Here is a 27,368-nt window from a genome sequence, read left to right on the forward strand (position 1 = left end):
CCTCAAAACTTCTTCAGTTTCTTCACAGTCTCCAATCCACTGGCGTATTCGGAAGTGTTGAGCATTCTGACCTTCTTGAGGGCGTTTGGTTTTGATCCAGGGCCAGCCCCTCCTTGTTTCTTCGTAAAGATTTTTTTCGGTCTGCGAAAGAAAGGGTCAAGTAGAAAATGAGGGTGAAACGTATAAAAACAAGGAGACAAAAAAAAAACGGAAAAAATGGAAACGACAAAAAGTCGTCGTATAAATTGTCGCGACGGTTGCAAAGCCGGTAATTTTGGGTAATTTGTAACAAACGCCATGTGGTACCTGCGGGTTTAATGCTGTACGCATACCTATATGTTCACTACGGCTGCTCAGCGAGAAGACCGATATTAATGTAAAATTGACAAAGAGAAAAACGGGACAGAAAAATTAAAATGAATACCTCAAGTTTCTCGAATAGTTACGGCCAATGCCAATAAATACGTATTCCAACCAACATCGAAGCTGTAATACTATACATATGTTGACAATAATTTAAAGAGATTTTGTGATTAGTGTAAATGAGGGCATTGGTTAACAAAAAAAAAAAAAAAATATATAAAAATGGGGAATACGAATACGAAGAAAAAATATCGTTCCACAATTTAAAGTGTAATTAAATGTTTAGTAGGTACGTGTAATAAAGAATATAGAGAGTAATAACCAGATTGAAATAAATGTAACGAAACATTGAAAGAAAAAGAATTATTTTTTATAACATTCTAACAATTTTTAAGGTGTTTAATTTTCAAAAATATGTAAGTAAGTTAATGCTAGATTGGTGTTTACTGAATTTGAAAAACGAGTTTTCCTGAAAGATCCGTCGTGTTATTAAAATTACAAACTTCAAGATAATAAATGATAAAATTTGGCAAAAATTTCGCATGCGGTATAAGATAATGGACAATAAAAGATGCGAAGTATTTTATTGAAATAAGTTCAATTAATAAAATTTTAAAGTTACTTCGTATAGATAATAACGATATTTCCTTTTTTTTTTTTTTTTTTTTTTTTTTTGAGACTTTAATAATATTTAAATTCCTGCCCGAAGATAATAAAATTTGAATTCATCTAAAATCTGAAAGCAATTAAAAAATCTGAAATGTCAGAAAAGCAACAATATCCAACAGCGATAAATAGTGAAAACAGCCTAAAAGTGAAATCCGAAGATCAAGATCGCGGCTTTCGCTATGAAAAAATCGGTCGACGAGCAATGGTGCCCCGAATTTCCGGTTGCAGCAGCCGGAGCGCATCGGGTAAAACGTAATGTAAGACGTGCCTAATCTAACTTCTGGTATCATCCACACATAAGACGCACGTGACGCGATGTGGATACGAAAACTGAACCGAAACGGTTCCGGCGAAATGCCCGACTGCCGGCAGGTACCGCCAACCATTATAGAGAAACGGGTGAAACAGCGCGGTGATCATCGTCAAAACTGTCGCCCTGCGTCACCTCGTGTCATCCGTCATCCGTCATCCGTCATCCGTCATCCGTCATACATTCTGCGCCGCAGCCGTCATGTGTCAGTTGGCTTTCCTACTTGGCGCACGCCTCACTTACAAAGGTAACCATACGCCTATGCGTGCTCACGGATGTACGTATACCGTGTTTCTACACGCCTATCTAATGGCGAGAACGAGCCCGTGAGGTTTCCATTGGTCAATTATCTTCTTCTTTTTTTTATTGGTTATTTTTTTCTCTTTTCTTTTCTTTCTTTCTTTCTTTTTTTTTTTTTTTTTTTTTTTAAACAGTTGATTAGAAAAATCGTCAAATGAAAAGCATTGTCCAATCAATCTTTGACCAATCAATCTCCTCCATAATTCAATCAATATTTTACATATTATTATTATTATTATTTACGACAGCTGTTTTGGAATCGAATTGTTAACGAAAACTTGATTCTTAAAATTGCATTTCAAAAAGGTATTCAGAAATTACTCGTTTAACTAAAGTTTTAGGAAGCGAAAAGGGCGCTTTAATTACTCGGAAATAAGAAAACGAGGAAATAATGAAGGACTCAAGTGTACCTAGTAGATATACACGACCAGTTACAGCGGTGATAACATAATCGCAGAAAAGGTTCGAGTCTCGGGTGAAATGTCGATAACTGTCAATAGTAGAAATCTGTATTCAGAACTGGCTGTCTACGGCTACTATACCGACGGGAATCAATCCACGCGCATGTGGATGCGACACAAGAAATGCAATCACAAGCAAAGAGATCCTGAATGACGTTATAAAGTATAAATGACGCACGTCACGCGTCATCCACGTTATCCAGGCTTTCCGAAGCAAGTTTGAGGTTAGTACGTACCCGCGGACAGGTAGGAATAACGTTTCCCGAGTCGGAGGCGAGCCTTTCAGCCCCCTCCGCGGCACATGAGCCCCATTGTTCGTAATTATACAATACGGCTATTAAACAGACTGATGCGACCGCTGTTTCCGCCGTACGAGCGTTTCTAGATATTATTACGTTGCGCCTACACCGCCACCGCGCGACGTCGAGACGAATTTGAATGCCTCTCGGCGTTTCGATCCGTCCGTTAGTTTATTTTTTATTTTAGTTTTTCCTTCTTTTTTTTTTCTCATTTCATTTTATACCGAATGCACGGCAATATTTCACGTTAGTTAATTTTTCTCCAACCGCAAACCTTTACATTGACCACCGTCCATCCTTTCCTCCGTCATTTAAACGTCATTCATCTGTCATTTCGCACCGTCTACTATATATGTATGTATGTATGTGTACATATAATTCTATTCGAGACTATGACGCCGCGTTCCCAGCTGCTAGATTATACCACAGAGCGATTTTTAATCGGTGAAAGGATGGATTGGTGAGCCAGAGTGGTACCGATTTATGGGTATAATAATAGGTACTAGTCAGTGACCATAACTGGGTAAGAATACATCGAGCATCGTGTAAATACGCGCGAGTCGTCGCAACAAACATTTTACTTATAATGCACAAGATTACTGTCTGATGTCTGTACAAAAAGTAAGATGAAACAAAAAAGAAAAGAAAAAGACAAACAAACGTCGCGACTTCCGGTGTATCTACTTTCCTTTCTTACAGGGATAAAGACTTATCTCCATATTGATCACTACAGAGAGAGAGAGAGAGAGAGAGAGAGAGAGAGAGAGAGAGAGAGAGCTTTTTCAAAATACAAAAATTGAATCATTTCATGAAAATAAAATGTTTACGAAGAAATTACTTGACCGAATCGAATAAAAATCTATTGCTGCATGGTTAGAGAATTAATTGCATTTACCAACAATAGGCGGTAACAATTTTCAAATGCTATTGAATTTTTTGCGCGTGATTTTTTTTTTTTTTGTACGCTGTAGATTGTAAAACAAAATTTAGTTGAATAAAAAAACCATTTCACCATTGATTCATTGGTTACAAGTAACAATGTCGCGATCAAGTTTTTGAAAAATTTATATACGAGTTTGAAATAATAAATTTTCCATAAGAAATCAAAAGGTGAATGAATATAAAATTAATGAATTAAGAAAAAAGAAAATGAATAGTTTTTTAACTTCCACTCGCGTGTCGGAAGATTTTTGACTCGTTGCTTTCATTAGTCGATTGAAAAAATCCGTAAAACCTTGTTACACAGATAAAAATGACAGTCGAAGGGGGAAAAAAATGTAAATAATCTCACCGTTCATTCGATAGACGATTATCGTGAATCTTCTTTTTGCCGTCGTTGTCCTGAATCGTTTTTCCAACACCGCCAATTTTTTGCGGAGGATCTCGGAGTCCGAAACTCTTTGCAAAATGTCCAAGATGAAGTTCTCGCCTGTCGAATATCTCCCGCATGTCTTTCGGGTAGCTCGCGTAAAAACGGATCCAGGATACGTAAGCTGCGAACAGAAAATGAAATTCTTCACGTTATTCACTTCAGTAAAAATTATCCTCGCTTGTACGGATAAAAATAAGATCCTATAACATGAAACAGTAACTGTTTTTTCTTCTACGATATAATTTTCTTTTTCAAATCATTTTTTATTTTTTTCTTCCTAACGCAAAGAATGGTTATTTTCTAAAACAGTGAGACAAATTTCGTGGCTTTTTCGTTCGTGATATTGTTTTTCATTTTCCAAATATCCAGACTTCATTTTATACAATATATACGTATGTGTTCTGTAGGTTTGCCAATTTTTGGAAAAAAATAATATTTCACTTGTTGGATGCCGACTTTTTGGTTTTGTTTTTTGGTTTTCTTGTTGAAAAAAAAATTCTTCGCATGCATTTTACTAAAAGTTTTAAATCTTTCAAAAGCCAGCTGGAATTTCATTTACTGTTTTTTAAATTAATCGTTGCTCTTCGATTAGTCGATAAATCGATCTTTTCAATAAATAATTCTTCCAATAATTGTTAATCCGGTTAATTAATAAATCAGCTATTTCGTTGAATCACTTTCTGAATTACTCAATTATTCGTGCCTTTCAATTAATCGTTAATCCAACTAATTAATCAATCATCACTCTCGATTCATCGTTTTTCCAATCAATCCTTTTATCCTGACCATCGGTTTCTCAATTGATCTCTCAATCGCCTCTTTCAACAAATAGTTTTCATGATTAACCGATCAATCGCGACTTCCAATAAATCGTTATCTCGATCAATCGCTCAATCAACGATTTAAATCGATCAAAAATTTTCCCGATCACTCAACCCTCTGAATTAATCGTTGATCCGATGATCCGATAAATCGTTCAATCGCACATCCCCAATACAAATGAATAAAAAAAATCACGTAAATCATAAATAAAGAAAATAAAATCATACATCAATTAACATAAAAAAAAGTGTCGTCATTCCTTGGGGTGCAGATTTGGCACTAATTTAAAGAAATCGAATCCCATGCTGACCTCATGTTACACACACATATACATACCTATATACACACATAATACATAAATAGACTCAGGGATGATAAATAATGTCACGTGGCTCCTTCTTCGGCGTGTACATCGTACAGCTTGTGGTAGGGGTAACGACTCGATACATGCCCTGATTAATTGCGGTTCCATTAGGATCCCTGTATAGGACCTTATGGGCAGGGGATGGAGGGAGGAAGGGGAGGGGCTCTGCAGCTTGCTCTGTAGTACCATGGCGTGCTATTACAGGGCATTAAGGGCCTCGGAGTCAAGTGCTCCCGCTAATAGTTGCCCCATACAGAAATTTTTCGGTACGTGTCGCATTTCTACGTGTGTTTGTGCGACGCGATGGGAACTCGGGGGGTTCCTCGATCCCCAGTGAACCTCACACGTGGACATTCTCCTCTCCTCTCCCTCCTTACTCAGCTTTTCCTTTTCACCACCTTTCTCTTATATCCGTTAAAAAATTCCATGACATTTCCAGATTTTCAATTACCTAAAACCTAGCTTTCCCCGACAATTTTCCAATTCTAGTGAATTACTGTAACCTAAATTGTCCGGTTTATTATAGCCCTTATATTCCCTTGAAATTCAATTCGAATTGAAGGAAAATATAATAATATTGGGGATTTTGTTTTGAAATTTTTGGAAATTTGAACGAGACGCTGTAGAAATTGATTCCAAATAATTGATGACCCTGAGTTCTCTGGCAAGTTCTGTGAAATTTGCCATTTAAAATGTAGATATTTTTACTTAACTTTAAGTGCGGAGCGCCGATACATAAATTTAATCGTGTAAGAAATCAATCAGCATCAGAAGCGTTAGAATCAAAGCTAACTGATTTTACACACAAAACGGATTTTTCAGCAATTGAATTGATCCTGCGACGAAATGTATACCGAAACTGTTATATAAAAACGCGTATATTTTAAATAGCAAACTTTTAGTTTGGCGAAGATTTTTTTGCTATCAATTTGGAAGCAATCTTGAGATCGGTGAAGTGAGAATTTCAAAAAGTTAAAAATAAAAGACCACCTCAGGCTATACATCGTCGATGACATACCTACGCAGTGATTCAAAATCCTCAGAAGAGAAAAAAAAAACGACACGAAATACGTTTCTGTAACATGAAACTGTTTCATTTCTGTTCATGTTCGCGAAGCAAATGAATTGCAAGAATATATCAACGGCCATAAAAATTTCAAATAGTTCTGTACTTCAATTTTTACAACGTACCTAATAGAAAAATCGCAATTTTTTATATCAACAATCGTAATAAATTAATACAAAGTTAATTGTGCCAAAAAAAAACAATTCTCTAATGATTGGAACAGTGTTTTTAGCACTACAATTGAAAAGAGCGTAAAATTTTCGAAAAAAAAACGTCAAAGTTTAAAAATCAAAAGTTGAACTCAAACTGACCTCGAAGCTGCGGTTCAGGATCAAATCAAAAGTCAACCATTCGATCCCTTATAAGGTTTAACCTTGATAATTTTTTTTTCTTTTTCTTCTTTACCGAACCCCGCGAGATTTTTTTTATATATGTTTTTTTTTTGTTTTTTTTTTCCTACCTTGCAACGTGCAATTTTAATCTAACTAATAATTATACACGTATTATGCAAAAAGCTGCGTGAAGATATAAATTGTAAAAAATTGTAGCAATAAATAAGAAACTTTAGAAAAAAAAAAAATAAAAATAATAACTAAGAAAATCAAAGATTGATTAAAAAAAAAAAAAAAGATGAAAACAACAAGAATAACAAGCTTCGCGCGGCAGAATAACAAGAAGAAGAATAAGAAGAAGAAGAAAAGGAGGAGGAAAAAGGCGAGAGCGAAAGAAATATTTTTCTCCATTTAGCACATAAATCTGAAAGGGGAGGAGAAACGGCAAGGGGTGTACGGAGGGAGGAGGTTATATTGTTCCTAAGTGATATAACTACGTCTTATTGTATTTGTATCCTGTACGGCTGTATCGCATTGTTAAGACTCTCCACGCCACAAAGCGTAAGTGGTTTTGGCTGGCGGAAGCCACATTCAGTGGTTGGATTGTGTCGGCCTACCCCCGCCCCCACCCCCGCCCCCATCGCCATCTCTATCCCTGCAACCCCCTCGGCAACTACCGGTGTGAACGATATCCTTTATTCGACGTAACTCTCGTCTACACACGATGAAACCCGCGTCGTGTCCGAGAGTATCCAAGAGTTGACCTCAAAACTTGAAGGAAAATGAGGAAAAACAAAGACAATGAAGGAGAAAAAAAAAAAAAAAACATTTCGGTCGTTTATTTGATCTTAATTTTATTATTATTGTTGTTATTATTATTATTATTATTATTATTATTTTTTTTTTTTTTTTTTTTTTTACTCTCATTCATATTCCACAAAGTGTGAAAAAGAGAAAAGTGACATAAATATTATGCATAATAATAGTATAAACGCGAGATTTGAATGGATGAGTGAATTTGAAATTTTTTTGCTCTTTTCTGGTATAATATTTGTAATTTTAGCTTGACAAAATTATTTGATTATTATTATCGTGAATATAGAGGAGAGTGTCCTGCGAGTAAAAATGAAAATTCGATATTCATGAATTTGATGAATCAAAGAATTTGCTTTTAGGCGAGATTTTTTTAATTTGATTTCGACGGTTGGTGACAAAAATCTCCGTTCCGAATGGTAAGTTAATAATAATAATTGATCTGAAAATGTGTTATTCTCGTCGTAATTCTACATCACTGTTAAAAATTTGCAATAGGAAAAAAAAATCGTTTACAATAAATGAACTTGCGTTTAAAATTCATTCGGTTGCTTTTCTTTTTTTTTTTTTTTTTTTTTTTCGAAATTGAAAAAATTGTAGAATAATGCGATCTCTAAAAAAAAAAACTGTTACACGCAATCGGATCGAACGTCTCGAAATTAAGCTGAGAGTTTTTAAATATTTCCGTCAACGTTAATGTAACGAAATATTGAAACGTAATAGAATTGGGCTTTAAAACGAGGCTGAAGTTAATAAACTTATTATTACAACGAAACATCAGGGGAAAAAAAGTCATTGTTGCATTAATTTTAGAATGATTTTTTCGAAGTGTGGTTTTTTTTTTCAAAAATAACATTACGTTTTTCGTTTATCGTTATTTTATTTTTTCACTGAATTACCGACATTCTCAAAGGTCCTCACATCATCCTCATGCTATAAAGGAGTTTAATATCCAAAGATTTGAATAGACTTTCATTTTTAAAAATAAATTTTTAAATTTGCAAAAATCCTACAACAATTGCGTGTCAATGATTTCTCCTGAAAATGAACAATTATATCAACGTTACGAACTTGACTATCTTGTGAAAGCGTCGTTTTTAAATGAAACCCGATCCAACGACCATCTTCCCAATCGTATTTCCTGATTTTTCATCAACTTCGCTAATTTCCCAAACCACTTGTATCGACGAAATTAATTTTCTTCGCAACAACCAACGCCACGATCCACATAGTAGCATGGATTTATCACGAACCGAGTGTAGACCGAGGACCAGCCGACTTGAGGGCGGGGGGGGGGGGGGGGGGGGGGGGGGGGTGAAGTGGGGAGAATAACCCCTCGGCAAGCGGCATTGAGGGTTGTTGAGCTCTATCGGGGTGATAATGTTGCGAATTAGCGAGATTTCCACTTCTCCTATCCTCACCCCCCCCCCCCCCCCCCCCCCCTTCCCTTTCCCCTTTGCCATTCGCCACTTTGCCAACTTCTGCACGCGCCTCGTGTGTGCGAAGCGTCGCGTCGCCTCCGCATACAGAGGGAGTAAAATAAATTTCAATTCTTCTCGGCAACCCTCTTCAAGCTTTTGCGAGTAGTTATATACATGTATACTACACATATAGGTACCTACTTACATACACGAAGACGAGTCTGCGCTGTAAGTGTAATAAAAAAGGCTCACTTCCGTGTGCTTCGTAAATTTGCACCCCCCCACCGCCAAGTGTATGGTGCCTCTTTATTGTTGTTGTATAACCACAGGATTCACCACAGCTAGCTTGACGACAACGACGACTTCGTTCTTAATCATCGTTTTTACGATCCTCGTTGAGTGTATCTATGGGGCATTCCCCGTGTAATATATACTCGACCGAATCTCCGACCCCCTAAAAACCGCTTCTCAAACTTCGTAAAATTTTTCATTTTATTCATTTTCAACCAAAATTAACCAATTCAGCAAAACTTGGTCAAATTTTTACATAACACACGAGTATTTGTCTGATATTTTGAGTGGGAAAAAACACGTATGATTTTCGAAAATTTTAAGGACTTTTAACCCCCCGCCCCGCAAAGATGCCAAAAAAAAATTCAACAATACTCTTATTAGCTAAAAAAAAAAAAAACATTTCAGAAAGCTTAGACCGGTTTTAAGGTGCTGGTATAACGATTCAACGCAAAAAAACGTCAATTTTCAAAATTTATTTTAGGAAACGTATTACAAAGGCAAGGTCGGATTTTTACACACAGTTAGTGGAAGGTTTTGTACACTTGTTCGTTTTTTCAACGATTCCTTACAATATCATTAAACTGAGGTCGAAATAGCTAAAAAAAAAACAAAAATCGAATTAAGCAGGCAGTTTTCTACCCTTGTTCGTTTTTTCAACGATTCTCCATAATATCATTAAACTGAAATCTAAGTCGCTAGAAATTGGGAATCGAATTAAGCAATTACCCCCCCCCCCCCCCCTGTGTAAATCTGTTTAAATTGTTTAAATGACGAGAGTTAACCGAAATTCGTATCCATTGGATCCTCTAAAGTCTACGCAAAATGCGAACTAACCTCGAGGTCTCAACTCAAAGGGCAAAAGTATCAGGCAGAAATAAACCAAAGCACCGAGGTGATAAATCTCCGGGCCTGAAAGGCTTTGCCGCTTCTCGTGCGGTTGTCCGGGCCGTCAACCGAGGCTTTTCACGAAGGTTAGTCGCGGATTTGAAACGGTTAAGGGAGGCGTTTTCTCTACCAAATTCACGTTTCGGAGCCTGTGTCCACCCCCTCACCCTCGTCTACATCCGACTGAATGACGGTACACAACTAGCCACTTGACCGTCCCCGATTGATCGATCGATTATTCCGATCGAAAGACGGCTGCAGCTTAGATTCAGCTTTAGCTGATCCCCCTGTCCAAGTTTCGTTTCCGAATCCAAGGACCATTAGACACAGTCTTTACAGAGGGGTAGACCACCCTTAAAAGATCTGGTGATCCACACCAGTCATGAAATCATTTGGAAACTCGTGGAAGCTATGAAAGCTGGGATTTTATGAAATCATTGATATTGGCATGAAATTTTTGAAAATATGACACGAAGGCTATGAAGCCTTTGAAATTATTTGAAATCTTGTAAAATCGTTTGAAATTTACGAAGTTACGTGTAATTCCAAAAATTTTACAGAGTTTTTTGAATTCCTTAGAAATATTGTGAAATACTGTGAAATCAATTTAAATGTATGAAATTGCATAACGTTAAAAAAATTATACAGAATCATTTGGAATACCTCGAGTGTTTTTGAAATTTTATGAAATCATGTGATGTCTTGTAAAATGATTTGAATCTATGAAATCTGTGAAGTCTTTGGAAATTTGTGACATCTCAGCAGGTTTATGAAATTTCTTTTGAAATGCATTGAAATTCTTTGAAAATTTCTTTGAATTTCTTCGAAACCTTGTGAAACTCCGTGAAATCACTTTTAAATCTATGAAAATACACGAAATTGTATAAATCGTATAAAATCCATTGAAATTCTTCTAAATCTTCTAAAATACCTTAAATACCTTAAAAACTGTCCTGAATCATGTGAAGAATCCTGTAAAACTATATGAAATCTATGAAATCTCTGAAACCTTTAAAATCAAATGAAATTCCTGAAATCCTACGAAAACTTTGAAAAAGTTTTAAAATCATACAATCTTAAAATATGGTGTACAAAAAACCTGACGCGTTGTCAACACTTCATTCTTAACTTCACTTGACCTTTCTGATAAGCTCATTTTTTTTTCCAATGTCCGAAGTTATCTTAAGAAATCGTCGCCCGATTTGTACCGATTTCAACGCGAAATCAAATTGAAAGACACATTGAAATGAAGACTGAACGAAAGCAGGTAAACGAGCTTTTCCATAGACTCGAAAGAAATCGAATGATAGGCCAAGAAAAGGAGAATATTGAACCGAACGAATCAACCAAACTTCATTTGACTTGTTAAAGAATTCCGGAGTGACTATGTAACAGTTAATAACTTGGTTAGATTACGCCTATTTCAATGGCTTCGAAAGATGCGTTAATAAATATTCTCTGTTATGAAAAAATTCACAAAATTCTTCAAAGTCTGCATTTATTCATTAATACAGGCTTAAACGAGTATAATCGTATTGTTAAGTGTAAACTTCACCAAAACTATTCCTCCGTCTTCGTGAAGTTCTAACCAACGATACCTCAATTTACATCTCAATAATGTTGAATCTATCTATTTGTGATTATATATATTATTTACAGCGTAACCCATAATGTATTAATACCACACTTAATATACAGCATCGCGTCACGACCCCCATAGAGAATGAAAATTATTCCAAATGGATTTATTATTGGAGCAAATATACATATATTTAAATAGTTCCCCGTGCGAATGGCAGTCGTAATGGGATAACCATACCTACCACATCAGCCAAGATCATCCCTCCCACCCTCCAAATATATCTCCTGCGTAAATATGTATCTACGTAATATACAGGGTGATTCAAAAATAAAGTTCAACGTCTACACGTAGGTAACCATTCTGACTGAGAAACAATAATGAAGATATGACAACAAAGGAAAGACGACGGCACGAAACGTCAACAATTAGGTTCGTCTTGTCTCGATGTCATCACTCACTTGTCGTCACATCGTGACTTCATTTTTTATAACCACTGAACACCTGCTTGTAGACTTCGAACCTTACTTTTTTCATCAACCCAAATAAGCTCCTCCCATTCGCAGAGTTTCAATTGACTAACTCCAGATTGGCTGAGCGATACGGCCTAATTCGTCAACTAAGCTCCTCCCATTCTCGGTGTTTCAATTGACTCACCCTGTATGTAAATACACGACTAGCTACTCGAACACCCTGCAACCCTCGACACGCACCTCCTGCAGGGTTACGATATAGATATAGATCGAGGGTTAAATCCCCCTGTTTATTTTTCTCTCTCTACCAAAATTGACTTATATATGTATATATATGGGGTATTCAGTGTCAAATTAGCAGTCCATGTACCTCTCACCCTCTTGTATTTCAATTGTTTTATATAGTATGATGTTCATACCGACCAAAAAGGGTCTCAGATTTTTCTCCGGATTTATTTTACCAGCACCGGTGAAATCTGACGGAAAAAAAAATAATCGAAAAACCAATTCCTAAAATGCATGATTTTTCAAAATCTGATATAAAAATTTTGAAGCCTAGGGCCGGAGTGAGAAAAACGAAGCGTTAAAAAAATTAAAAGCGGAAGTCATTGTACTCTGGATGGTTGCCGAAAGATTGTCGTATGCCAAAACCGGATTTTTGCAATTTTTTAACGATTTTTTGCAAGAGTTTGTTTCTTTCTTCTTTTTTTATTTTACTAATAAATTTTTTTTCAACCACGATCAATTAATAAAAGAAGCCGAATTTGAGATAGTAAAAAAAAAAAAAATACTCAAAAATCCGGTGTGACGTATAAAAACGTTTCAGCAGCCATAAGTAAAATCACTCTCGCTTCAAATCTTCTTAACGTATCTTTTTTCAGAAAAATCTTGAAAACAATAAGAAGTAAAAATCTGTCCACTTCGGCTGTAGGCTTAAAAATTTTTATATCTGTCCCCTGATTGTCGAGAATTTTTTATTTCCAGATTTTTAAATCGCGTTGATCAATAAAATCATTTTACAAAAATTTTAAAAAATTCAAACGGCATCGGAAAAGTCTTGGAAAAAAAAAAAAAAATTAGAACCTTTTAATGAGAGAAGAATCGTATAAAAAATGGCGGACCAAATCCAAGATATCAAGGATCGAACGCAGGTCGAAATGTGATCGACTGCACCAAATTAAAAATATCAAAAATATTCAAAATTAAGACTAAAAAATTAAAACGAAACTCACCCTTGCAGGCTCTTCTGTGCATCTCCTTGTCCTCCAGAACCAGGGTTTCAAATTGATTTTGTAGAGCTGTGGCGGCGGCTTGGACACTATTGTGCGGAGAAATCGGACCCAGCAGTTTATCCAGGATGCTGGTCATGTCCTCCTGGCGAATACGTACTCTTCGCGACTCGAGCATCCGGACAAACTCGACTTCCGGCGGGGTCAGGAATATCACAGCGCTCCCTGAGGATCCGGCTCTTGCTGTTCTCCCCACCCGATGGACGTAGTCCCTCGCCGACAGTGGACCTGTGTACTGGACCACGCTGTCAACCTTTGGCAAGTCCAGACCGCGAGCCGCGACGTCCTGCAAAAATGCGAGAAGAATATTCCGATTAGATGGTCCAGGTCGGTTTAAGGATCGGTCTTAAGAGGTTGGGTACACTTGTAAGGTGCAAAGAAACCCTTTTTATATTGAGATTTTTTTTTCTGAATAAAGGTTTCATTATTTATTGAACCATAATTGGTTGTTGGAACAATAAACATTTGAAGAAGTTACAGTAAATTTTCTTTATGCAATAATAGGAACAAGTAATCGAATTACAGCAAATCTCTCGAAGTTCCAAAGAATGAGAAAAAAAAAAAAAATTGTGCAGCGTGCAGCAGAACTCGTCACTGGATCATCTGACGCAAAAAAAATCCGGTGAGTTTAATTGAAAAACAATATTTCTGTGTATTTGATCGATGGATATTTTGATCGATGATTTTTTTTTTTTTTCTTTTTTTTTTTTTTTTTTTTTTTTTTTGAGCCGCAAAATGAGCGATTTTTTTTAGCGAAAAAAAAAAACGTTTGTAAATTACATTTTGGAAAAATGCTTCGATCAAGTACACAGAGATATTTTTTTTTAATTAACTTCACCGGATTTTTCGTTGACGAACGAGCTGATAGTGAAAGCATTTCTAAAATTGTTGATATCTCAGATTTTTTTAGATTCATTATAAATATCTCATTTCATCGATATTCAAAATAATAATATGCAAGCGTTTGAAGAATTGCTAAGGATCAAACTTGATTCGTTTGTTCGTTTAAATTTTTATCTACAGAATAATAAGATTCCTCAACTAAAATTCATGTCAATTTCATTATACACTTGTATAAATATACCTATATGTGAGCATAAAATGCAGGGAGATTGGTTTAATTTACGATTTCTTTTTCCTCATATCGTGTAGGACACAACCTCAAGAACAAATGATACTTCATAAGCGGTGAACACCGAGAATTCATGTAGACTCGCGTTGCTTTTTTTTTTTTTTCTTCTTCTTTTACACAACTTTGACCTCTTTTCATCTTCTTTTCTCCACTTTTGTTTACGCTGTGAAGAAGATGTAGGAACTGAACGATGAAAATGTATTAGTGATAAGTTGAAGAATTGAAAATGAATCGTCCAAACAAGGAAAGCATTATAAAAACTCATATGAATTAATCATCGTAGGTGTTTACAAATTATACACACCGTCATGAATTTGAAAACAACAAGTACCGAGGAAAATGAACGAAACGAGTGTATTAAAAAAAAACACACACACACACATACACGCGCAGATGATACTTATAAGAATTTTCTGTTGTAAATAAATTCATAAAAATTGACACTAAATTTACATTTCAATAAAACTACTTTGTCTCTTAATCATTTGAATATTGTCAAAAAATCGAATTTCAACTCACGTATTATTTTGTCAAATTATATCGATCTATACTAGTATAAATAAGAAATTCTTTTGTTATTTGTAATCATTTAATATCGATTTATGAAATAGTGAAGTTATGAAGAGTTCATTTGTTTCATAGTTTATAATATTAGTTTCAATTACATTCTTCAGGGTGTCCCCTGAGAATTCCAAGTTTTCCATACAGATTCCATAATTATTTATCCATTTTTTCTCATATTTCCATAATTTCCATGAATTTTTTTTTTCAAAAGGAATACTCAAAATGCTACATACAACGACATTGAAGGTAGCAAAAAAAAAAAAAAGAAACGCGGAAAGCATTACACGCGATCAACGAGCGACGCCGTTACAACTTTCAAAGGAAAGCGCCTCTGACATTTGATAGGAATTAGGTACATTGTGTTTATGTACAATGCGCATGTATATGTACGTGCATAAGCGTTATGCAGGGACGAAATTGATAGGAGCGATTAAAATAAACGATCGTTTAAGAGCACCTAGCGATCGGAGAGATCGGAAACAGATAGCCGTTCAAAACATCTCACTCCGGTCATAGATCATCCGGTGGTTGGCGGCGGGAGGCGGACTTCGGGACGGGAGACCATTCCATGGGTTTCACCATAGGAATTAATAACGAGAAGCCCATTTTATAAGTCTACTCTTGCACACGCATAGAGATCAAAAGCAAACTTATTCGCTGAGAGGAAGCTTGTATCCTTGAGAATTCGGTCATGCAAAACGCGCCACATTTGAATATTCACCTTCACCGGCGCCATTTCTTTTTCAGAATAATTTTATTCTTATTCACATGTTCGTTAATAGGATGAAAATTTAAATTACTTCAGTATATTGATCGTTCGGGTTCAAAACTTTGCCTGTATTTTCACGTTCATAATGGGAATTCTAACCTTGAAATAAAGAAAAAACCATATAAGATGAATTCTTGTTAAAGAATTTATAGCGTAAGAGTTCAGATGTTGTTCGAAAATTTTCTCGAACGGCAGAACTTCACAAATTGAAAGTCCGACTGCGCATGCGCAAGCTTCGTGGGATTTTCACGCGGGCTGGCCATCTTAAGCTCCAGTCATAAAATGCGGTTTATGGAGGTTATGTAGGTGTTGCAATTTTTCTACAGTTAAGCAAATTTAAAACAGTTGATGTAAAGATTCAAGAAGGCTTTTCAAACCTTTATTATTACCTTATTGATGACCGATTATTGCTACGAGCCATCGTACCAACGTAATTTCAATTCACCACTTAACGCGAGATAGTTGCCATGTCGAGTAAGTTAGTTGGCTGCCCTGCCTTGGAAGGAAAATATTGCCATGCGCAGTCGGTAACTCAGCGTAAAAAGTTTCACCGTTAACACCCAGTAGGTCCGTAGATAAAACTATTCAACCTACCCTGTATTATCGGTATAATAACATAGCTTCTGAACCCAAGGATCCAACATCATAAATTCCACGTAACTGGTGCACAACGAATTTCATAATATTTTCAATAACGAATAATTCGAAATTTTAGAAAGTTAAAAAACTACATAAAAATCAAGTATATAGATTCCCGCACGTTTATATGACCATAATAATCGTATATTAATTAAAAAAAAAAAAAAAAAAAACACGTGTAGACGAAGATTTCGTGAAAGAATTTTATACCCCGATTTCCCTCCCTCATCGCCCACTGCCTCAAGGCGCCATTTTTCCCCCCTTTTTTTCATTCGCTCATTTTTTTTTCCCTTAGGCACCCACCGGCGGCCACCCGCCACCCGCCGCGTCTGACCCTGCTCGTATCAAGTTGAAATTCAAGTGCGCGTCGTACTAAATCATTACCTATCCAAACATAGTAGAGAAGGCGAAGCAGCACGGGCGCGGACCGACGGCGCTCAAACGCTCGCCGCTGGAGTTCGCAGCGGGCGTGCGTCGCGGCGCAGCGCGGCGTGGCGCAGCGTGGCGTGGCGCGGCGTGGCGTGGCGTGGCGTGCTGCGGTGGCGTCCTGCAACTATCCTATGTAGGTAGACGTGGTCAGCCGCGTTACGATCGAGCTTGCGCATCGAAATATGTACGTACTTGTATTTTGCTCGAGATACACGCGTGCTTTTTCGCACGGTTTACGTATCGGGTGTACGCATGTAGCGTAGCCACGGTCTGTCTTCTGCACCTTTCCCTACGTGTTTTTAATGCTAGTAGACCCTGCAGGACGGAGTACCGAGTCAATTTGTAAGACATTTGTATGATTGAGGATCTATCGGATATACAGTCCGGTGCAAAAACGTGGCGAAACGAGGGTCTAACGTAAGTGGGAACACTGGATCCGGACCCTAGAGAAGCGGGGTTGGAGCTTTCTGCTGGTCCCGTTATTAGCGAAAGTGAAAAATTTTCACAGCGCAAATTCTCGTTTTTGCGGATCACTCGGGCGGTTTTATCTACAATCTAATTGGTTGCGAGCTGAATGAGGCTGAACAAGTGGACCAATTTTTGTTCAATTTGGTCTAGCTATGTCGAGTTATCGTTTGATACGAATATTTACTCAAAATGTCACGATATCGTGAAAACTCAGATAATCACCCTCGGAGTGATTGTGACGGACTTCTCTTGTGCGAAGAGAAGTTAGTTGAAAAGTATAACTGAAGCTACTTATGTTGATCATAAATGAATCCCCTACTAGTCAGTCGAAACAGAATTTTTTATCGACTCCAAAGAATCTTGCTCAATTATTTGTAAGTGGTGACGAAAAGATTAGTTTTATTCGCTAATTTCGAAAAACGGTGAAAACGATTGAATAACGACGTAGTAGTCTGGAGAAAGAAATCGACGATAGCAAAAAATCTTTGGCGATTTAAAAAATGCTTTGTCCAAGTCTGGCAAAGCTTGTTCAGTAATATTCTAATTTTTGCACTGATTTGTACAATATTTAAAAAAAAAAAATACCAAGAGTATTTAGTATGGAGCAAATTAGAATCGTTCAAAATTACATCTTAATACTTCTTTGCATTATGGAAATGACGTACATCGAATAAATTTTTTCTAAGGATACGAGACCAGTGAAACGTTCGTTCATTATACAAGTAGACTTTTATATTTGAAAAAAAAAAAAAAAGGTTCATGGGTTATCCCTTATTCAGTTTACTCGTGATTTCGATTATGGAACAATTAAAAAAAATCTCACAATGTCCAGCAAAATAGCTGTAAAAAAATTCCAGGATATTTCCAAAACATTTTCAGGCATTTCAAGAACATTGAAAACAGAATATATCCAGGGCACGAGAAAAATTCAACGATAGTTTCCAGGACTTTTGAAGAGCAAGCAAAATTCAAGGACATATCGAGTAGGTACGACTGGATACCACGAAGAAGCTGAATACCAAAAGCACACAATTTGCCACTCTACATGAATATCCGCCATGCATGGACTAGACAAGACATCGGGCTCCTTGATGGTTATCGATGGCAGAGGAATTTTGATACCACCGTAAAAAAGAAAACCATAGATAAACTCGACAGAGAGAAGTAAAGTCAGTATTGAAAGCGTGTTCGACCCGATGTCAGCATGATACACAAATCGTGCCCATATATCCGAGGATAAACGATCCAGCATCGACATCATCCCCAGGATCGCAGAGGAGAGACCAATAATCCTCGTCCCAGCGGAAACGAGCGAGATCAAGGGGCATTCGCCCATGGCGAATGGTGCGTAGCATGAAATTCGAATCGGATTGATGAAATGGAGAGTCTCTTCGTCCGAGTTGGTCGGACTTCAAGAGCCATACTGCACTCGGTTGGCTCTGTTACGACTGCACAGGCATCGGACGTTATCCGTTGAATGAAACCCGCGCCACGGGGCTGCCTTCATAGCCTCTTCTCATAGCGATCGAGTTACTTCTTCTGCATGACACGGACGTCACGGATACGTCACTCCAGGCTGCATCGTACCCTCCTCCCCCTCCTCATTCTACTGTATACGCGCTTCTTTCACCTTAAATAAATTTTTTTCCATCCCCCCTCAATTCCGATTCAGAAACTGTCCGTGTCAATTTGATCGAACCAAATGTCAATTATTTCATCGACTCTCTATAAGCGGACTCCGCATCGTCCTGCCGGACACTTGGTCCTTTAGACTGCGGGGAACACACCAGGGAGCAGTCTCGTCGCTTTGTCCCGTCTTCAGCCAGAAGAAATTCGGTTCGAAATCCATCCACTTTCCGAAATTTCTCAGAAACAATAAATCCGTCTTACGAAAGAAATGGGGTTGATGAAAAAGAAAAAAAAAAAAAAGAAAAGAAAAACGACGAGAATTTCGTGGTTAGAAATATTTCGAACAAGTTGACGAACTTGCAGATCATTTTGGAAACGGACGTCGGTGATTGACTTTTATCGGAACTTTTCATTCGCTCAAAAATTCGATGAAATCCTTTGAAATCAGTTTGAAACTAGTTCTACATTGTTTGAAACTTTTTGAAATCAGTTTGAAACTGTTTTTAATCATATCACGTGCAATCGAATCAGTTTCGCAACGTTTGTAATCATCTTGAAATTGCTTGGAAGTGATAATTTGTGATAATTTTGAAATAATTTAAAACTGGTTTAAAAAGTTATTTAGTAACCGCATTGAAACCGTTTAAAAATCGTTTGAAACTCGTTGAAATTAGTTTGAAATAGCTTGAAATCACTTTGAAACCGTTTGAAATCGTTTGTCGCTTCATATACAATGCGTAAGACTTTCGAGAATTTGTCCAGATTGGTTATAGTTACACGTTCAATACAAAAAAACGTGGAATTTGTGACATATACGAGAAGGAAAGAAGGCGGATTGGAAGGCTTGTGAGCGATCACAATTCGGTATTACACACCTGTGTCATCCCGTCAAGGATGGTCTGAAGGAGAAGGTATATGCATGCGTGTATGAGAATGGACGATGATCGGTGTTGGAGAGAAAAATAGAGAGAAAGAGAGAGAGAGAAAGAGAGAGGGTGGCGTGAGTCTCATTTTATAGATCAAACAAAAACGATATCGAGAATGTGCAGTGTACAATGATCTCTTCACGAAACATTTCGTCGAGGAACCGAACCGAACCTTCGATCGACGACGTCATTGTACGGGTAAATTGTCGCGGACCCCCCGCGGTACTCTGGAATTAATTCACGGGACACACACGTTATTTGTGTATATGAAATAGATACCAAGGTTGCTGTCATGCATTCCTGCCCGGTGGCAAGAGCGTGGCCAACTTGCTTAAGGGGACAAAAAATAGATGAATGACTAATAAGGTTTGATAAGATGCAGTTACAACACACAAACACTCGTGTATCTACGTGCATACCGATGGGGATCAAAACTTGGAAGGATCAATATTTGGAACGGCCTATACATCGAAACTTCAAACGTGCGAAAATAAAATGAAATATAAAAATTTTCAAAATAAATCTTCATTTTTCAGTAATTTTCACATTTTAAGCAATACTATAATACCGAGCCTTACAAAAAAAGAAGATGGAAGAAGTACAAAAACGTTTAGGAATGAAAAAAAACAAAAAACAAAACAGTATTTATTGAGACTTAATTTAAAAATGGTGAGAATATAAATTTTCAAAAATTTCTCTCGAAGGTATGAACGATTAGTCAATGTTCTGCGATATGGTTTTGAAAAAGTATATATAGTTATAGTCTGGGCACCTCGTATAATTAAATAAGAATTTTTGGAACGATCTGTTTAAATTTAACGTTAAAAATGGCGTTTTGTAAAAAAAAAAAAAAAATGGAATCGTTGCACGGAGACCTTTATTTCAGCAACAGTTTTTATTTCCTTCGGTTCGGTTCACTAACGTATTCAAACTCGTGTGCATAAATAAAAAAACAGCGTGTGGGTGTTTTCAACGTTTGTGCGTACAGAGACCTAATTTTTTCCCCCCAACGGGCGCAGCATGAAGCTAAGATATTAAATTTCTTCTTGAAAGAATAAGTCACGGTTTAATTTACAGCATCGCTCTCTTATACCTGCAGGTATACATATATACATGTATATGTATACCTACGGCATGAATATGGCCGGGGAGTGGCAGCTATATTTCATCTTTTAATTTTTTATTTTTTTACTTTTCATTACGCACGAATATTTTTCTGATTAAATGTGCGTGGTGCGTGCAGACATTTAGAGAATTTACACACGTAGGTATAACCACGGGTACGTATTTACACTCACGGAAGTGACGTACGCGTTCCTCTTTATATTTACGATCATGTCGACTGCCCGATTATCTCACGTTTCAACTGTACCTTTCTCTTTTTTTCTTTTTTTTTTTTATTCCTACGTACATATATATATATATATATATATATATATATATATATATATATATTTATATAATTTATAGGCGTATATACAATCCGCCTCGTACACACGCGGCTTTATTAATTGATAACCAGGCATTAACCGTCTTCCCAGCCATCCTTCGTATTAATTATCATTACGTAATTATTGTCCGCTTATGCTCATAAGTTTGCATGTCATACAAGGATCGCGTATTCGCGTTAAGCGGATTTTAATTATAACGGGAGGGTCGATTCTACAGAAATCAGTTCTACGGAGCGAATATACTGGAGATTCGTTTCTATATACATGAAGATTTTTCTTATACACGAAGGAACTTGAAATTCGCATAAGAAATTATGCTGCGTAATTTATTCTACATTAGAATCGTTCTACAGTATATGAAAAAGAAAATTTTGTAACGCATTCGAATCAGTCGCGACCGGAAGTAGATAGTATAAATTGTAAAAATCAGTCGACACTTATCGATAAAATAGTCAATTTCTGACAAAAATTTCTTTCAAGCTAGTTAAGTGGTTTTTCGAAAAATGAAGATAGGTGTGTTAATAAAATTTCCAACATTAAAAAGCTCTCTGTTTTCCTAAAAAAAAAAAAAAATGAAAGAGAAACAAAAACTTTCCCCAAACCCTGAATCGAATCGATCGAACATAAGTATTTCCAGAATTGATCTTAAATTCTTGATGCATATAAAATGATTAAAGTATTTCTGAATTAAAGAAACGCGATTAAACTAACGATAGAAAATGAATCTGGAAGTTGGCCAACGAAATAGTAAAAAATAATCTGTATCTAGTAGAGAATGTTTCTGGTTTCTGATGTCGAGGAAGAAGAAGAAGGAGGAGGAGGAGGAGGAGGAGGGTTGCGCAGGTGGTACATGCCTAGGTATAAGGTACATAAGGTGTGAGGTGTGAGGTGTAGGTTACACAGTGTGTGCACGGGTACATTTTAATGAACTAGCGTTTTTCGGAAGGCACCCCCACAGCGCGGGTCATTGTGAGGACTTTAATTGCAATGATTATACTAGAAAATTGCATTCACCGTTGATATAATGGCCTCGTCTTTGTCCCGCGAACTTCGGAAGCCCATTTCTGAGAGATATACATAATACAGTCAAGTAGCGCTACACCTATACGTAGGTAAGCACATAAGTTAGGTGTGAATATGGGTGAAAGATACCTACATAGACAAGTTATGCATGATGCCTACTAAATCGACGGAGACTACCCACTGATCTCGTAATGATCCAGCCTTTATAAACTCGCTTTACCGAGATCTTGTTAGTCCCATTAATTGGTCGCAAGTATCACGAGTATCACGATCTGTCTTGTATTGTACAAATTTTCGCCGAAAGGTTCGGGGAAAAAAAAAACGCCGCAATCGTTGCAGGAGTTAATAAAACGGACGAGACTTCGGCGAGAAGTAACAATGAAAAAAGAAAATCGCGAAAGGAGAAAAATAAATAATTGCCTACTTGTAGGAGAAAAAATATTAAGAAAGGTAAAAAAAAAAAAAAAAAAAAATCAACGCACGTGAACGATATTTTTTCTTGTCACATTAACAGACATTTTTGTGAAATTTCAAGACTTACTAGCATGCAAAACTATAGTCTCTTCGTCGTGTTATATTATACTGGTGCAAGCAACTATTATTATTGAAAGAAAAATGAAAATTTACACTAAATCTGAACCGATTCATGTATCATCGTGAGTTTGAATTTTAGTGGGAAAGTCAAAGACTTGGAATGTGAAGCTTAAAGTTTTTGTAAACTTGCCAGACTTATTTTTACAATAAATATGTTAAAGCGATGAATATCGATAGGAAAGTTTATCGACTTTTTTTACAATAATTTTCTGCACAATAATAGGAAAGTTTTTTCCTTTTTTGGAAGATGAACACTCACCGTGCAGAGGAGAACGCCGCTCTTGGCTGCCCTGAACGTTTTGAAAACTTCGGTCCGTTCCTTCTGCGTCATGTTTCCATGGAGTTTGAAGAATTCAACGTCGACCAAAGGCTCGGAGTCTTCGTCGTCCTCGTCGGACTGCTTGCAGAGCACGGAGGTAAGGATTTCGGCGTGATAATCAACCATGTCTTGTGTCGCCATGAACACTAAAATCTTGTGCTGTCCCGCGGCCTGAAATATATAATAAAAATTAGTTTTCACTAATTTTGGAAACAAGTTAAGGAAAAACTTTGGTAAAATTTTTAAAATTAATTTGTTATAGCAAGTGATAAAAAAAAAAATCTCAAAATTCGCCAGAAAGGCTCTTTTGAAGGAAATCAAAAATCAAAACTTTTCAAACCGCCTGATTTAGCGTGGAACGTCCCATATACTAACGCCGATTTCTGCATGACAAAAAATTGCCAACAATAATTTCCAAGCTTATTAATTCCCTAAAAGAAGTTTTAAAAACAGTTTACCTGACACTTGCCAGCTACGTAGGCACTCAAGCTGACCAATCTCAATTTGGGAGGAGTTACAACGTAGGTTTGATTGACGCTCTGCGGAACGATCAGATCCTCATTTATTTCGGCGACATTACCGCCAGATTTGATCAAATTTTCTTTCGCCGCATCGACGATAATCGGATTGTCCATCGTGAGTCCCGCCAATTTTTCAACCGCCTGAGTCAAAGTTGCTGAAACTAGAATTGTCTGTCTTCTGCTCTGATTTTTCACCGTCGTTTCCACCGCCTCGCAACTCTCCTTCGGATGTTTTTCACCGTTCGAATCGTTCGAATCGTTCGAATCGTTCGATTCCGACTCCGATTCGACCGTTTGATTTATTTTGTGCCGCGAGGCGATGATCCTGGTCTTATCGCGAAGCGAGAAAGGCAAAAGTTTCTTCCGTTTGTTCCCCTCGTTTCTGATTGGAAACTCTTGTCCCTCCTTCTCGATGTCGCTGTCCGTCCCCGAGTGATATTCGCGCCTCGTCGTAAGCTCGTCGTCATCCTCGTCTTCGACGTCGTTCTCCTCGACTTCAGAATCGACGGTGACGTTCGACGGTTTCGTTTTCTGGGCATTAACGGTATTCGACGGCGGTTCTGGGACCGGGAAACTGGAATCCTCTTTCTCGACGATTTTACTCGTTTCCGTTAACATTGAGTCTACGTCCTCGTCGGTGAATGTTTTCTTGCCATTTTGACGAAGCATCGCCAATGGATTGTAACCCGAATTATCCGTCTCGATTTTTACATACTTCTTTACACCAAATCTTGGCAAACCTTTTTGCTCTTCCAGGGCAGAAACGATGCTGGAATTAAAATGAAAGGGAAAGTGAATAAACTCAAAATAATTTGGGGGGGGGGGGGGGGGGGTTTAAATTTAAAACGAATAAGGATGAAGAGAAATACGAAATATTATATATAATCAAACATAAATTATAACAATAGCTTAAGATACGCAGTAGACAAAACTTTGATACATTATTCTTGTACTCACGTGTTAAAATCTTGAATCAAATAACCATAACAATAATCATAATTTCGATTAGAATTATATCAGGAATATCATTTAATTGGTGATTAAATTTTTGAAAACTGAAATTCTTTTATTAAATTTTACTTTTTTATATATTTTTGATTATTCAAGTGGTTACATAATAAATTTCCCAATTTGTATAGTATACTAAATCCTTCAACCTTCTGAAGAAACTTTGAGTGATTCAAATTTTTTCATTGAATCGATCTACACATTTTAAATTCTGAATGAAGAAACATTGAAGTTGTTGAGTTTCGTGATTATTTGCGGATATAGAATTTTTTACATATGTTAAAAATTGATAAATAGCTACACTGAAAAAAAGATACCAACGATCCAAGATTTTCAAATTAATTATTTGAGCAAGAAATGTAAATTTGGAGAAATTTTGTAACACGTGAGCTTTGTTCAAGAACACAAATTATCAGTTTGTTGATCAGAGAAGACTGGATAAGCTGAATCACAGCTGAAATTTGTAAAAGTACTTGTATTCTATACAACGTTTCCAATTTCTCACACTCGTCGTCGTGTAAAATTTTTATAAAAACTTTGTTTTAAGTCAACTCCCTGAAAGTCATTAAAAAATTGCACAATAATGATTTTTTTAATGACATTTCGTTACGTTAATGTTACTAACTACAGCCTCACAGTATACGTAAAAAAAGCACATTGTAGCAAGAAAACTCATAATAAAGCTGCTACGCAAGAGAAAGACAAGACAATTGCGAATTGCAATAATCGATAATACATCATTATTAAAATGCGAGTCTTTAAATTTGTCAAAGAAAAATGTCGAAACGTAATTAGTTTTTCATATAATTAAGAAACTGGAGTTCGTAGTATTGATGTAATAAAACATCGAAAGAAAAATCACTACTTTAAAGTTTGGAAACAACCAAAGACTAGAAAATTACTAAATTGGCGTACAAAACTTACCCGGAAATATCTTTTTCATATCCCATATCGAGCATTCTGTCAGCCTCGTCTAAAACGAAACATTGAACATCGTGCAGCCTTAGCGCTTCCGTATGTTTGACGTGATCCAGCAGCCTACCGGGTGTAGCGACAAGAAGATTACACCCTTTTCTCAGCCTAGCTTTTTCCGCTTTGCGTTTTTCACCGCCCACTAAATATCCCGGTACGATCCAAGTGAATGGCTGGAAACGACGAGTAAGCAAATAGATAAAAATCTTTGTAGTCCTTCGAATCGTTTCAAATTTACTAATCTACAGTAAATTTCAACTCACTTTTATAAGCTTCAAAAAACACTCGTAAGTCTGCAGGGCGAGTTCCCTCGTCGGCACAATGACTAAAGCACGTAAGCCACTGTCCCGCGTAAGTTTTGGTCTCACTTTGTGAAGCGATTCAACGATGGGTAGCGCGTATGCCAACGTTTTGCCAGAACCAGTCTGAGACCGAACGAGAACATCTTTCCCCGACAATATTTTAGGGATAGCTTTTTGTTGGACGGTAGTTAATTTAGTTATCTGCATGTTCTGTTCCAAGTTAGAAATCTGACGAAAAGAAAAAGACCATCAAAAGTTAACTGGCTCGTTAGAATATTCCTTGCGGACAAATCGTTGCGACAATTTATGAAAGAATCTACAAACCGTGAATGGATGAAGATCGAAGTCCACGAATTTAGTACCGCTGAAAACTGCTTCGTTCACAGGCTCGACGAACCTTTGCCCAAGGTTCGGTATCTCAGGATTATTCCCAAACAAAGATGAAATCTTTCCGGAACTACCGCCTCTGTTTGGCACAGCTTTGACGTTTGCATTTTCGACGGCATTCTTGAAGCCGACTTTTTTTCTCGCCGCGTTTCCAGCTTGTAGATTTGTCGCGTAATCGAACTTGCCCTTTTTCCACTGGCCTTTCGAGTCGACGATTCCCTGAGCGTCGCCGAACTTTCTCTTGGCGCTATGAAAACCCGGAGTTTCGATTTTACCAGGCAAAGAGATTGTAACGGGACTCGACTTCTTTCCAAATATATCATCGAGCGACTTTTTCTCTTTACATTCCCCCGTCTCTCGCCTCTTAGCTAAAATTGTTTTGATTCCAGTTTTCTTCCCAGGTTTGGCAAACGAAACGATCGGTTCCTGATCCTGGCTCTTCGAGCCTAAATCTATAGCCTGTTTAAGTTGAGACTTTGGTTTATCAGGCTCCAGAGGTGTCTCTGTTTTAGAAAAAGCTTTGGCGTCTCCAACTTGGCCCAAATTCCTGCTTACGATAGCTGCGAGTGATTTCTGCTTGACTCTCTGTTTAGGACCAGGAGCTGTAGATTCGGCCCTCGCCTTGTCACGCGCAATCTTTTTCGCTTCTCGTTTAAACTGTGGTTTGAAAAACTCCTTTTTGTATCCCGCGACCTGAATAAAAGAGAAATCGAAGCACTTTTAAATCGCTGCGTTTTGCAAGAGGCAACGCATTGTCAAGGGACGTGGAAACATCAGCGACCTAACCTAACTCTAAACATAACCTGGAAGCTCGTTTGCTTACCTTTTTCACTTTACCAGCGACCGGAGAGGACGAAATGTTCAAGGATATGTCCATTTCTTGAACCGTCATTTGCCTCGCGATCTAATTATTGATTAATACCGAATATTGTCACTTTACTTGCCGTTCGATTTTAACGAATTAAACCACGTGCTCGACGCACGTTATTTTGTTTCAATTTTAATCGTCTCGTGTCTCAGCTGTTTGGCTGCTGCGCAACTTGGCTGCGCAGTTCGAAACAATTGAACTTTAATTTTGAATTTCGTATCACACTCGCATATCTTCAGGCGATTGAATTCTTAT

At 37.2% G+C, this 27,368-nt stretch overlaps 1 protein-coding gene across 1 annotated transcript; it reads right to left on the minus strand.

Annotated features, from left to right (window-relative positions):
• Nucleotides 1-27,290, minus strand: LOC124408165 (probable ATP-dependent RNA helicase DDX31). The gene is made up of 9 exons (XM_046884905.1): nt 27,069-27,290; nt 26,183-26,938; nt 25,820-26,086; nt 25,509-25,729; nt 23,514-24,345; nt 22,996-23,226; nt 13,056-13,398; nt 3,694-3,895; nt 1-141 (listed from the first exon to the last, which is right to left on the minus strand). Exons 1-9 carry the CDS (start codon nt 27,135-27,137, stop codon nt 3-5), a joined length of 3,060 nt encoding a protein of 1,019 aa, XP_046740861.1. The 5' UTR covers nt 27,138-27,290; the 3' UTR covers nt 1-2.
• Nucleotides 27,291-27,368: the final 78 nt, after the last annotated feature.

Source organism: Diprion similis, chromosome 7 (genome assembly GCF_021155765.1).
Source record: "Diprion similis isolate iyDipSimi1 chromosome 7, iyDipSimi1.1, whole genome shotgun sequence".
Taxonomy (NCBI): Eukaryota; Metazoa; Arthropoda; class Insecta; order Hymenoptera; family Diprionidae; genus Diprion; species Diprion similis.